The 12,946-nt window shown below is 58.5% G+C and overlaps 2 protein-coding genes across 8 annotated transcripts in view; both read right to left on the reverse strand.

The window, feature by feature from the left end:
• Positions 1-3,762: 3,762 nt before the first annotated feature.
• Positions 3,763-10,905, reverse strand: ULK3 (unc-51 like kinase 3). 6 transcript variants are annotated; one of them, XM_024232650.3, is made up of 17 exons: positions 10,717-10,905; positions 10,250-10,385; positions 9,991-10,131; positions 9,785-9,905; positions 9,113-9,217; positions 8,202-8,345; positions 7,936-8,018; positions 7,253-7,408; positions 6,963-7,068; positions 6,709-6,749; positions 6,343-6,445; positions 6,140-6,204; positions 5,966-6,044; positions 5,852-5,892; positions 5,452-5,499; positions 5,012-5,078; positions 3,763-4,887 (listed from the first exon to the last, which is right to left on the reverse strand). In XM_024232650.3, the coding sequence occupies exons 2-17, from the start codon at positions 10,382-10,384 to the stop codon at positions 4,871-4,873; spliced, it is 1,452 nt and encodes a 483-aa protein (XP_024088418.1). In that variant the 5' UTR covers position 10,385; positions 10,717-10,905; the 3' UTR covers positions 3,763-4,870. The 6 variants fall into 6 exon arrangements, 5 of the variants coding, with proteins under 5 accessions (XP_024088418.1, XP_002825719.1, XP_054388885.1 ...); XM_002825673.6 differs by lacking the exon at positions 10,250-10,385 and having other exon boundaries at positions 10,717-10,891; XM_054532910.2 differs by lacking the exon at positions 10,250-10,385 and having other exon boundaries at positions 9,991-10,128; positions 10,717-10,872.
• A 548-nt stretch (positions 10,906-11,453) lies between these two features.
• Positions 11,454-12,946, reverse strand: part of SCAMP2 (secretory carrier membrane protein 2) — a 31,219-nt gene continuing 29,726 nt past the window's right edge. Inside the window, exon 10 of one of the 2 annotated variants that reach the window (XM_054531108.2) lies at positions 11,454-12,931. In XM_054531108.2, the coding sequence (XP_054387083.1) occupies positions 12,797-12,931 (135 nt within the window). In that variant the 3' untranslated portion in view covers positions 11,454-12,796. 2 annotated transcript variants of the gene reach the window in all.

Consider the following 12,946-nt stretch of genomic DNA (forward strand, 5'->3'; position numbering starts at 1 on the left):
TCAGCACTCCGCCCTCCGGGGCCTTCTGCCTAATGGGATTCGACAGACCCCTTCCCCCTCAGTGCTTCGCAGGGCTGAGAGGGAGAGGCAGGGGTGGTGGGCAGTGGGGGCTGGGGGACTTGCACTCGCTGAACCCTGTCAAAGCAAGGCTGGTTGGAACCTGGATTAAAGATAGGGAGGGAGGTGAGTCACCACATTAGTTTCCCCTTCACCCTGGGAGCGGAACTCCAAGAAGCCCTGACCGGTTTGCACTATCCCTGGAATGGGGTGGAGGAGGCTGTGGGGCTCAGATAAAGATGGACAATGAGGGTAGGCTGAGGGGTCCCCAGCTCTGTTGGACATGCCTGCCCTCCCTTCTTCCTCCCCCCTCCCCATCAGCCCTGCAATCTGGGTCTCTGTCAGTCTGCACCCCTCTCACCTGTGTGCCCTCACGGCCCGCTGCTCTGCTGGCTCAGTGCCTGTCCTATATCTGCCCGCAGCTGGGGGCTGACTTGGCCCACCTGGAGCTCCTCTTCTGCACCTGCCCCCAACTCCCAAGCCCTCAAGCCCTGAATACATCAACTACTACTCTCTTCCCAAGCTGTTCCTACCCTCTCTTATTTAGACAATCCAATGTCTAACTAGGATATTTACATATTTGTCCTATAACTGGTCCACCCACCTGGTGTGATGTGAGGGCCACAGAGTCATTTGCCACCAAAACTTCCCATTTCACCCTCTGCCTAGAACCCCATTAGTACCCCGTAGTTAGGACTCTGATGTTTCAGGCCTGCTCCTTCCTTCCCTCCCTCCCTCCTTTTCTTTTCCCCTTTCCTTTCTCCTTCATACCCTTGCAGGAAGTCTGAGCATACACGAAATGTTAAAAGGTAGTTAAGACAGCCCCTCCAACTTCCCCAAACCCCTTCAGCAGGAGGGAAGAGGCAGAGATGGTTGCCTGTCCCACCAACTCTCACCCTCAGGGGCTCTGGTTCCACAATGCAAAAGATTTCAGGGAAACCCTGCCCAAAGAGCCTGCAGTCCCCTGCTCCTACCTTCTACCCACCCGGACAGCTCAGGCCCAGTTGCCAGCAGGAAGAGGGTGCCAAGAGAACAAGTGACTTTCCCAAGGCCAGCTGGTCCCCAGGGAGGAACTGGGGAGGGTGACCAGGGTTTGGAGCATGGAGGATCTCCTGTTCCCTCAACAGCCAGATGGTTCCTCCTCAGACACCGGAGGCCCCAGGCAGGCGCTAAGGACACCTGGGACATGCTTGTTAGCTGAGCCGAGCTGCTGACATTGCCTGTTGACCCAGCTGACACTCAGCCGTGAGGCCGGAGCTTCTGTCCTCTATCCCACAGACCTGAGGTGGGGCTGGGGGTGTAGTTACAGGGTCCACTGCCGTGCCTCCAACCCAGTGCCTGCCAGGCAGAGCTGTCCCCAGAGGCCATTTGAGGTTTGAGATCAGGGGAGCAGCAGCAGCACTGAGGCAGCCTCAGCCTCATTCAGCAGGAGCTGCACCTGCATGTGTGCTCATGAGCGTGTGTGTGGGGCCTGCGGGGGTTTGTGAGCCTGCACACGGCTGTCTTGTGTCTGTGGGATCTGCTGTGTGTAGGTGCAGTATGAGTTCCTCTGGGGAAGCTGTCATTGGTGTGCTCCTTCCCTTGGGCCCCAGCCTCGGTGTTGGGCCACTGCCTTTTCAAGGAGGGCTGTGACAGCAACCCAGCCTCTGGGGACAAGAGGCCCCTTCTAGATGACCTTCCGCAGGAACAAAGGTTCTATGTCCTTTCCCATATCCCAGGTAAAGAGGGTAAAGAAAGGCCAGCTGGACACCTGGGTCCCTCTATCTGCTTCTGAGGCCCATGTGCGTCTTCCAGGGCTGGCCCCGTGGGAGAAGACTTGGGTGCTTCCCCTAGTTTGGCCCAGGGCTGGCTCTGTGCTTAGGTGACTGGGATGGAGGTAGGAGGACAGGGCAGTCCCCTGAACGTTGCTAGGAGGTAGCCATCCTGCTTTGGGCACCTACAGAGTGTTGAAAGTGAGAGGCAAAAACAACTCTGTCTCCTATGAAGGAAAACATGACCTTTGGAAAGTGGATCTGCTCGTTTCCTACAGGCCTCTGCCGTTAGAAGCAAGCCCTGTTCCCCTCGCCGCAGCCTCCGACTGGGCTGCCTCCCTGCTTGGCAGGCGGCTTGGACACAGGACCAACCTAGAGACCATCTAGATGTTTTATTCAAGAAGGGCCCCCTCCCAGGGGCTCCTCCAGCAGCCTCAGTCTCCAGGCCTTTCGAGTACTGAATCCTCCCTGTGGGGGCCCACTGCTCTCCACACCTACTTGCCTAAGAACTTCAGGCCTCTGTTCTCAGCCAGCCAATATAGTGATCACAAATAAGCAACTGGGGTCGATGGGCCAACCCTTTCTCTATTGCCCTTCAATTCTCTCTAGTCTTCCATCTCGTCTTCCATTTCCACTCTTCCTCCCATCTTTTTTTTTTTTTTAAGACAGAGTCTCGCTGTCACCAGGCTGGAATGCAGTGGCCCGATCTTGGCTCACTGCAACCTCCGCCTCCCAGGTTCAAAGTGATTCTTCTGCCTCAGCCTTCCGAGTAGCTGGGACTACATGCGCCCGCCACCACGCCCGGCTAATTTTTATATTTTCAGTAGAGGTGGGGTTTCACCATGTTGGCCAGGCTGGTCTCCGTCTCCTGACCTCGTGATCCACCCGCCTCGGCCTCCCAAAGTGCTGGGATTACAGGCGTGAGCCACCGCACCCAGCCCCTCCCATCTTCTCAATTCATCCACTCAACCAGGTCCATTCATTCCCCTCCTGTTCCCTCACTTTATATATTGAGGCTTTTTTTTGTGGCCCATTTCCAGAGATAATCTGAAGTACATTCCTCTCCTTAGATCTCAAAGTCACATTTTATTGTATTCTTACTGTATGCCATGCCCATGTGCAATATCTCATTACAAATTCCCATGGGGCCCTTATCCTCAACCTCATTCTATGAAGAAATAGGCTAATCGATGGATCCCAAACTTCAAGGCCAAGTAGCAGAGCCAGAATTCTAGCAGTTCCTCCAGCCCTCTGGGACTCTGCTCCACACTGCCCCCCGATGGCCAGGCCAGGGGCTTCAGGGAGAATAGTTCCCAGGGTCTGTTCCCGTCCAGGTATGGGAAACCCCGGGATGACTGAGCAACCCGGGCGCATGGGTAAGTCTAAGGAACTGCTCCCCTGCTGGCTGCCAGGGGATGTGCTCCCCTCCTACTCCCAACAAGTGCTGATCAGATTGACACCTGGGGCGTACGTGGGGTTGGGAGAAGGCCAGGGTACAGAGCCTGCTGGAAATGGAGTCCCTGGGGGCTGGGTGTGAGCATGATACCTCAAAACATGCCCTTTCCCCCAGTCCAGCTCACTGCTCCCTCAGTGGCCCAGGGTAAGGGAGGGAAGGAAGCCAAGAGATCCTGTCTGGGATGAGACAGTGCGCGGTGTGGAGGGCAGAGCATTGTGGAAGATTGCACTCCTGGAGCTGAGCCTTCCCAGCTCCCAGGCCTGCGCTCCTCTCCCCACCGATCGCCTGGGTGTGGGCAAGAATGACCCTGGTCAGCCCTTCTCCTGGATCCCTGGGGGCTGAGGGCAGTGTGGCTATCATTCTCAGCATTCCCCTCCACCTCGCGACCTCTCCGGCCCTACCTCAGCTTCCCCAGCTTTTGTTGCAGTCCTTCTTGCCCTAGCCTGTGGGCAGCGGCCACCTCTCCTGTTGTTCTTAAGGCAAGAAGAGATGCGCAAATAGAGAAAATAATTTAATAGAGAAACAATGAATGATACTCTTCACACTCAGCCTCCTGCAGGGAGGACAGACAACTCTTGCCCAAGGAAGCATTTAAGGGCAGAAGGGCTAGAAATCACCAACACCCGCTGATTATTTAAAAGAAATTCTCAAATACATTCTTTTCCAGGTTAAATTCCTTCGTCCTCATAAGTGCCCATGCTGTGGGCTGTGAAGGTATCAGCCCCATTGAAGAGATGGGGAGACCCAGGCCCAGAAAGGGGAAGGGGCTTGCCCAGGGCTCCACAGTGGCAGAGCAGGCCTAGAAGTGGGTAGCCTGGAGTGCACTGGGTCAGACCGTCTCCAAGCCTCCCTCTCTGTCCCAGGCTCAAACTCCAGCACAAGGCCTGCACTGTGGCTAGTGTGGGGCCCAAAGAGGAATGGAGGTGGGAGAGATGAGGACCAAGGAACCCTCCTGAGTGCTCCCTAGGCCAGGACAGGAACAAGGCATGGGCTTCTTAAACCACAAAAGACACAACTTTCATGCTTGAAGGATTAACTTAAAGTACCAAGATGGCGGGCAGGTGTGAGTTCCCAGAAAGACTGGTGGGTTCTGTGGGGCCGTGTGCGTACTGTGGGGAGGGTGGTCCCTGAGGGGTGTTGGAGTGCCCCATTCCAGTGCAAAGAGGAGCTAAGTTGGAATAAGGGGTCCCGGGAAGGGCAGGCCAGGGGCACAGCTGCCTGCTGGCAGGGCGAGGGCAAGCACAGAAGTGCCCTGCAGAGGCCCCTTGCCCTCTTCTCGGAGCCAAAAACGATAGACGGCTGCATGCCCCAAAACAGACAGGCACAGGACCCAGTAACCACCAAGTAACAAAGGTCTCATGAAAGAAGTGCTGTTCTCCCAGAGTCCTGCCCTCCCCTCCAGTATACAGCACAGCCATCAAACCATCTGTGGGGTGCAGAGTAACCTGAGGGAGGCTGGGGACTCTGGGATGTGGGGGTCTCAGCTCTGTCCATCTAAGAAGCCTGCTCGCCAGGGCTGCAGTGGGCCACTTCATTCTTGGCGTCAGCCTGGGTTAGTGTCCCTCTGCTCCAGATGGCTCACGTCTGTCCAATCATTCTTCTAGGGTCACTGAAGGGTGCAAGCTATGTGGGGAAGGGGGACAATGGGGGAGGGTCAGTCTCAGGTCTTTGGTAAGGGAAGCAGAACCCAGGGCCCCCAGCCTTCACCCCTCCTTGGATGGAGGATCGACCCCAGGGCAGGACTCACAGCTACGAACAGATTCCGACAGTCCCTCTTTGTCCAGGGTGTCAGCTTCCCAGCGAGATTCCCTCATCTGTGGGATGTGAAGGCAGCACAAGGGATGAGAGGCAGACACACGAGCCACAGCGCACAGTGCCGAGCAAGTGAGAGAGTGAAAGACGGGGACACGAGCCACAGCGCACAGTGCCGAGCAAGTGAGAGAGTGAAAGACGGGGACACGAGCCACAGCGCACAGTGCCGAGCAAGTGAGAGAGTGAAAGACGGGGACACGAGCCACAGCGCACAGTGCTGAGCAAGAGAGAGAGTGAAGGGCAGATACAGGGACAGGGAGGCCTGCAGAGGAGGCGGGAGAGCAGACATACACCAGCAGGGTGGGGACGACAGCCACAAGCAGAGAGCAACAGAACCCACAGACCCTAGCCCCAGCATGGCCCCCATGTGTCCACCTTGGCCTGCTCCTTCAGGTATTCAGCTCGGGCCATGAGGTTCTGAACCTGCCAAGGAAAGATACGCCCTTGGGTGTGGGGGAGAGTGGTGGGGGCTGGGTTTCAAAGGGAACTCCTCCTCACCCCTGATGCTCTCCAGAACCCTCTGCCCCATCAGAACAACTTGCCTCCTGAATCTCTTATCTGCTCCTTCCTCCAGGAAGCCTTCCCAGACTTTTTGCTACTGGGTTCCCAGATCCCCCACTGCCCTGTCTGAGCACCCCAGCCCTATGGTTTGACTTCCAGACTTGGAACACCCTGAGAGTGGGACATTCCAGAGGGAACCCAAAGAGGTCTCCACAGGTAAGGGCAGAGAAAGGGGAAGAGGAAGCCCCCCAACCCTCTCAAGCTGAGTGGGCACCTCAGTGTGAAGCAGCTCTCGCCTCCGGCCTGGGGGCTCCGCTGTAAAGAGAGGGCGTGTGGTGAGGGCAGGGCGGCCAGGGGCCCTGTGGGGGGCAGAAATGGGGGCCCTCACCTGCCAGCAGCAGCAGCAGCTCCCCCAGGCTGTGCTGGTACAGGTCCAGGGCATCCTGCTCCCCGCCAGCGGCCTCCTCCTGCAGCCACAAGGACACCAGGCTGCTTAGGGTCATGGCCTGGGTATCTCCCCACCCTGCCCTGACCCACCTGGACCCCTCCCACTGGCACAAACCTTGGCCATGGCAGCTGAAGCCACTTCCAGGGCAGCTAGGAGGCGTGGCTTGTCCCGGGCCATCTCTGAGATGAGGGGAAAGGCTCAGGGTGAGGGAAGCAACCTGCCTGTTCGCTGCAGGATGCCTCTCCCCACCCGCCTCCCCCTCAGGCTGTGGGGAGGTTTCCTGGGGGCACTGGGGTCAGCCAGAAACCAGAGTCTACCTCTGAGCAGGTCTCGGGCGGAGGTCCCCTGCCTCAGCAGGGCCTGATTGGAAGAGGAGACGATGGCCTTGAGCTCCTCAGCCCGGGACACGTACTGCCCCACCTGTAGCAGGGAAAGGGCCTGAAGAAGGGCTGTCTCACCTGCTACCCTTGCCAGAACCCACCTCTAAGTTCTCTCTCTGCATTGTTAGTGACTGCCTCAAGCTATAAACATGTCAGGGGGCAAAGGAGGCTGGCCTGACCCATTCCCAGCTCTGTGTTGCAAGAGAAGAAGTTCCAATTCTAAGAGAGCCATTCCCCAGGGCCCCCCGAGATCTCCGAGCCTTACCCCCTGCCCCCCACTTCCTCATGGGGACTCTCACCCACCTTTGCCTTAATTGCCTCCTTCCGCTGGGCATCCACTTCATCTGCAGAAAGTGAGGTCATATGAGGAGTCTGGGCGAACCCCTGCCCCACAATGAACCCTCTGAAATCCCTCAAAACACAATATTCCAGGTTTATGCTCTGCTTTATCGCCTACAAAATTCTAGATAGAGAACTTCTGGAATCCACCTACTGCAGCCACAGATGACTCCCATCCCTGCCGCACCCACGGGCTTCAGGCATGGCCTGGGACTCACAGTGCAGGGCAGGTACGAAGAAGTCCAGAGCCTTGCAGTAGAGTGATAAGGCGGCTGCTGCATCCCCCTCCTGGTCTTTCTTCACAGCCTGCACCACCAGGGCGGTCTGGGGATGGGCAGATCAGGGGTCAGGTCCACCTCCCTACCCTCCCACGCTCACCAAGATGGGAGATCAGCTCCCCTGAGCCTGCCCTCTGTCTCTGTTGGGTGAGTCACCAATTCACCACCAACGGGGGCAACGAGACCTCCAGCCCACCCTCAGCCCACCCCAGCCCCAGCCGTCTGCTCACTGCTCGCCCCAGACTCTCCCCACTGGGCATGTGCTCCAGGTCCACCCAGGGGTGCGCAAAGAAGTCCTGGAAGGAGATGCGACGGCTGGGGTCCCGCTCCAGGAGCCGCTGCAGTAGGTCCCGGCAGTCTCGGGAGAGCAGGGGCCGCAAGGGGAGCTGCAGGGAAGGGAACGGCAGGGACAGATCACACTGGGCTCCAGCCCCTCCACCCCTACCCCTAGCCCAGGGGTCTGCGAGGAACCCAAGAGGTACGCGTTGGACAGGTGGGGAACCTGAGACCGAGGAGGAACAGGATGGGTCAAGATGATGGAGCCAGTGGGGAGCCAGGCCTCCATCCCTGAGCTCCCGGTGCACCCTCGCCGGAGCCCTGAGCTGAGCTAGAATCGTGTTTCTGGGTCCTTATTTCCCTCCCTGGACTATGCTCCTGGGAAGGCTGGGCCTGGCTCTGCTTTGCATTCTCCCCACAAGGGCCTGCAAAATGGGCACTGTGATGCCTGCTGTGGGCTGACCTGAGGCCCTGGGACAGCCTGGCACCTCGACTTCCAGCCTAGAGCATGCCCCTCCATCACAAAGGCAGCCTGTAGCCCATACTCCAGTCTCTGCAGGTCAGAGCGAGGTCTAAACCCTCAGGGCCCTGACTCCCTCTGCAACCCCAATGGTCACTAAGGCCCTGCTAGACCCACCTCAATGACCCGGTTGCTACGGATCTTCTCTTCCAGCTCTGAGAACGACCTGGAGGCAAAGGGGGGCTGCCCGAAGAGGGCTTCTGTGGAAGGGAGGCAGAGCGAAGGCTGGGATGGAATGGGTCAAGCCTGGCCTGACGCCCCTCAGCAGGGGCCCTGGGCCAGCAGTCAGTTTTCATCAGAACCCTTCAGAAGTGGCCTAGAGAGGCCTTGCCTGAGGAAACAGTGTAGGCCTCAGGGTGAGAAGCAGGGAAAAGAGGTCTCACCATACAGGATGACCCCCACGGACCAGAGGTCCACGCGGGCGTCATACTGCCGCTGGCACACCATCTCGGGGGCCATGTAGAGGGGGGAGCCACGGAGCACGTGCTTCTCATCCCACGGGGACATGTGTTGTGCGAAACCAAAGTCTGCAGGCAAGAGGCGAGGCAGCAGGGCTTGAATTCCAGTTGCTTCAGCTCCTGGCTTGTAAAGCCTCACCCCAGGCTCCTCTCCACCCTCCAGACCCGCCAGCATCAACCCTATTTCCAAGCCTCTGCTCATCATTAGGCTGGAACACCCTCCTATATCTGTCTCTGGGGTATAAAACCTACCCATCCTGCACAGCTGCCTTGGGCACCTTTTCCTAGGAAGCCCACCTGATCACACCAGCTACATGCGTAAGCCCCCACCCTCTCACTGTCCCCCCAGGCTTAGGTTCTATCACAGTCTCTGGCTTCCAGTGTCAATTATTACCCAAATCTTATCAAGGGTCACCACCTCCTACTCCCCCGCCACACACCCTCCTATGTGGCCACAGATGGAGTCACAGACTTGAGCCCCAATTCTGATGACAGACCAAGTCCTGTCCCTGCCCACAGAGGGATCCCTGATGCTGGTCACACACTGAACCCTGGCACTGTTCCCAGACTGACCCCTAAACCTGGACACACAGTGAGTCCCAACTCTGGCCACAGACTGAGCCCTAACTCCACCCATTATGCTGCTGGACTTGAGCATGGGTAGCCTGAGAAAGGTTCCACCTTTTGATGACAGGGCCCAACCCCAGACTTCACAGCCTGTCACTCTTTGAGGACTCTATAGAGGGCTCCATAAGAACCAGGGCTGCTGAGTGAGCCCAAGCAGAGGGAGGCCTCTGCACTCTCCAAACCTCATCCCTGCTGTTTCAGACACAGACCTGCCAGTTTTAGGTGGGGCTTCTCCAAGGAGCTCAGTAGAATGTTCTGTGGCTTCAGATCCAGGTGAGAGATACTCCGTTCATGCAGGAATTGCAGGGCGCTAGCTGAGGAGTGGGACCCACGAAGAGAGACAGTTCAGAGCCCATTCCCACCTGCCTCTCGCCTCCCCGGCTCACATCTGCCTCCTCAAGCCTGCACAACCCCAGTTCCTGCCTGGCTGGTCTAATGTTTTCCATATAAGTACCAAGATCACACCACTTCTAGGAGTTTGCCACCCCACCCGAGTGCCCACCCTCCTTCCCTCTGCCCCTTCACAAGTCTCCCCGCCTCTCAGAAGCTTCTCTGGATGCCCCAGCCCTTGAGATCCTGCTCTTTTCCTTGGCACAGCACTTGAGTCCTACCTACAGGACTCTGGAATGTTCTACAAGGTCCTTATATTATGTTCTGTGTATGGAAGCCTGAACACCCCACAGACGGGGGTTACTCCCGCATCTCTCCCACAGCGTCCTTGAGCAAGGGTTGAGTGTATGAGATAAACAGGACTCTAAAATTTCAGGCTGTGCAGGAGGCAGCTGCAATGCGTGCCAAGGCTCGAAGCCTGGGGGAGGGGTGGGACGGTGTGGGGCAGAGAACAAGGGACGGAGTGTCAGTCTGGGGTCACAGGCCTTTACCTAACTGCTGCATGAAGACACGCGCCACCTTCTCAGGCAGAATCCTGCGGGTATGGATGAAGCGAGACAGGTCGCCCCCTGCGCAAAACTCCATGATGAGGTAGATATTGTCACTGTCCCACTGTGTTTAGAGGTAGAGAGGCGGCCTGAAGAGAGTGTCCCTTCTCCAGCTCCCTTTGGCAGCGGGCCCCGCCCCAGGCTCACACCTGAAAGTCTTTCAGCTGCACAATGTGGGGATGTCGAATGCCCTTGAGGATCTCAATCTCCGTGAGGAGGTTCTCCACCGATGCCTTGTTCAGACTTTTCTTGGCTACACACTTTATGGCTACCACCTCACGAGTGTCCTTCTGCGGGACAGGAGATTTGGGGACTCTGCCTTGAGGGGGCCAGGACCCTTGTCTGACTGGAAAGGCTCTATCTGGTACCCTCTGTTCCCCGACCCCGCCCCTCCCCGGGTCTACCTACTGCACACCAGCACCGGGCTTCCCAGCTTTCCCTTGTGAGGCCAGTGAGGAATGCTGATTCTGGAATCCTGGCTTCCCGACACAGCCTCAGCCTGGTCTTCTCCAACCCTCGGCTAGATGATCCATTTCTTTGCATTCTGGAGTGCTCCCGGCAGAGGCATGTCACTCAGGGTTCTAGAACCGCCCACTCTGCCTCCTAACTGGCTCCAGTCCCAGACTCCTCCCAGCCCACCAGGTAACCTGTTTTGAGCCTGTTCTTCAGCCACTGACCCTGCAGGTGGGTGCAGGTGTGCTCTTTAAGACCTAAGCGTGGCGGTCGGCTCCAACCTCCGCCGAGGGTCAGGCTGGGGTGAGGCTGGCCTCCCGCCCCTAACTATTCCCACACTGTCGCTAACCTCTGGGAGTCTCCCCGGCCGGCACTAGCCGGGCTAGCTCGGGGGGGGCACGGGGCCACCGGCCGGCACCCACCTTGGCGTAGGCCTTGTACACCGTGGCGTACGTGCCGCTGCCCAGGCGCTCGGTGAGGATGAAGCCGTCCAGGCGCGGGGGACCCCAGCCGGGCCCCGCCATCCCGGCCGCCTGCGCCCGCGCAGGCGCTTCCTCTCTGCGGGCGGCGGTTCCGGCGGGTTGGGGGGTGGGCCGAGCACGGGGCGGCTCCACGCTGCCCCCAGCGCCGCCCGCCGGAAATGCAGCGCGCATCGGGGACGCGGATCCGCCCCGCTCCCGGCGCCCCTCCCCTGTCCCCGGGCCTCGCCGGGTCACGCGCCCCGCCAGTTCCTGCAGGGCCCACGTGGGGACACGGAGGCCCCGCGAGCCTAGAAGTTAACAGAGGACGGCCGGCGTGGTCTCCGGGGACTCCCAGCGGGCGCAGAGGCGTCTAGAGATCGCCCACGTGAGGGCGCAGGCGGCGGAGCCCGGCGGAGCGGGCGTGTGTTGGGGCGACGGCGTCCGGGAGGCTCCCAGGGCCCCTCCCCAGGACCCGCAGCTCTGAAAGGAGAGCTACTGGCACGAGAAGGCGCCTTTGGAAGAGGCCGCGTTGGCTTCCCAGGCCTCCCAGCTGCTTTTCACTTTTCTGAGGAAGGGCCTTGACGACCTATTTATTGCGTCTTGACTGTCCTCCCTCTCCAATCTTAGCAGCAGCGCCCAGCCCTTAATCCTGTGGGCTTGCCCCATCCTCCCAAGTCCACCAGACATGTGGACCAGTGTTGTCTGAAAATGTTTTTATTTTTATTTAAGCACAAAAATTGAGACGTAACATATACATTTGTACATAGAGGGGAAAAAATACCAGAAAGGAGTTTATAAAACCCCAGCCGCTGCCAGTATCATTCAGTGGCTGGGGCCTGCGGCTGCCTCGGGCCCAGAGCTGGAGGCTAGTTTTGTGGGAAGGCCCCCTAGTCCCCACACCCACTCGGCAGCCTCGAGGGACAGGGTGCTGGTTTTAAGGGTGGACTCCTAGGTGTCCATCACAGTGACACACCCCCCGGGGTGTGAGCCAGTCTCCACTGGGTATTAGGGGGCCCTCCGAGAGATGGCTCATCAGTCCCCGCTGAGGGATGCGGTTCTGGACTGGCTGGCCCTGCCCTTCCTGAAAGTCTGGATGCTGCTGATGGGGAGCATGGGCGGGGCAGGTGGCATCTGAGGCAGAGACAAAGGCAGCCGTCCCTCGGTGGGGGGGGGGGAGAAGTCACAGCAAACAAGGCCAAACCAACCACACCAGGACAGGCAGACCCCACCCTCCTAGAAGACGCTGGGCAGGACAGCTTGGGATCAGTGTCCTTGGTCCCTTCCAGTCCCCAAATCCCAACCAACGGCATTGCACATTCAGAAAGTCTGAAGAGAGTAAGGCTCAGCAAGGGAGGGCTCCAGAGGGCTCAAAGTGCCATCCCCTGCAGGAGGGTGCAGGGGGCGAAAGGGCTATGAATCCGTTTCTGAGGAACACGAGGCAGGAAAGAGCTTAAGGCAACCGGCCTTCTCTGGATCCGTTTATGAGGCAGAGAAGAGCTTGAGGCAACCAGCCTTCTCTGGAAGCCTGGAGACCACTGGAGTGACCTGGGGAACAGATCTGTCCACCAGAACCTGTGAGAGGCTTTTTCCCAGCCCGGGCAGGAAGGGCTGGGCTGTGTCTGAGAAGCCAGATTCAGGCCAGGCCTGCAGGGTGGGGGAGTCAAGGCCCAGGACCCTGGTAGAAAACTCCAGCTGGGGTGGGCCCAGGTCAGCCTGTGATCCCAACTGTGTGGGGGTGTCTGTGTGTGCACAGGACGAAGGGAACTTCAGTCCCACTGCTTCCAGAGACAAAAGAATCCTACCAAACCATCACCAGAGAAGGAAAGAGAGCTTTGTTTTTTTTGTACATAGAGGGGGAAAAAAGTTCCTGTCCCTCCCGTTCCAGGGAGAGCTGGTCGCTGAGGGAGGAGGAAGAGCCACGGCAAGAACCCTGCCAGGTCTGTGCTGGGCACAACCACCACCACATAAGGCACCCACGGAAAGTGCAGCTCAGAAGGCAGGTGAGAGAAAGGCTGAGGGGGAGAGAAGAGAGAGAGAAGGACTAATTCCCCTGGAAGGCTCCTTGGGCAGCAGATGAAGCAGCTCTGTGGAAGGTTCTGCTGCTGAAGATGCCCTGGGAAAACTCCTCCTGGGCCTGCTGGAAGCTGGCCCCTGTCCGGCGGTAGAGGGAGTGCACCTGGCGAAGAGGGGT

The sequence above is a fragment of the Pongo abelii genome, chromosome 16 (assembly GCF_028885655.2).
Source record: "Pongo abelii isolate AG06213 chromosome 16, NHGRI_mPonAbe1-v2.0_pri, whole genome shotgun sequence".
NCBI classification, from domain to species: Eukaryota; Metazoa; Chordata; class Mammalia; order Primates; family Hominidae; genus Pongo; species Pongo abelii.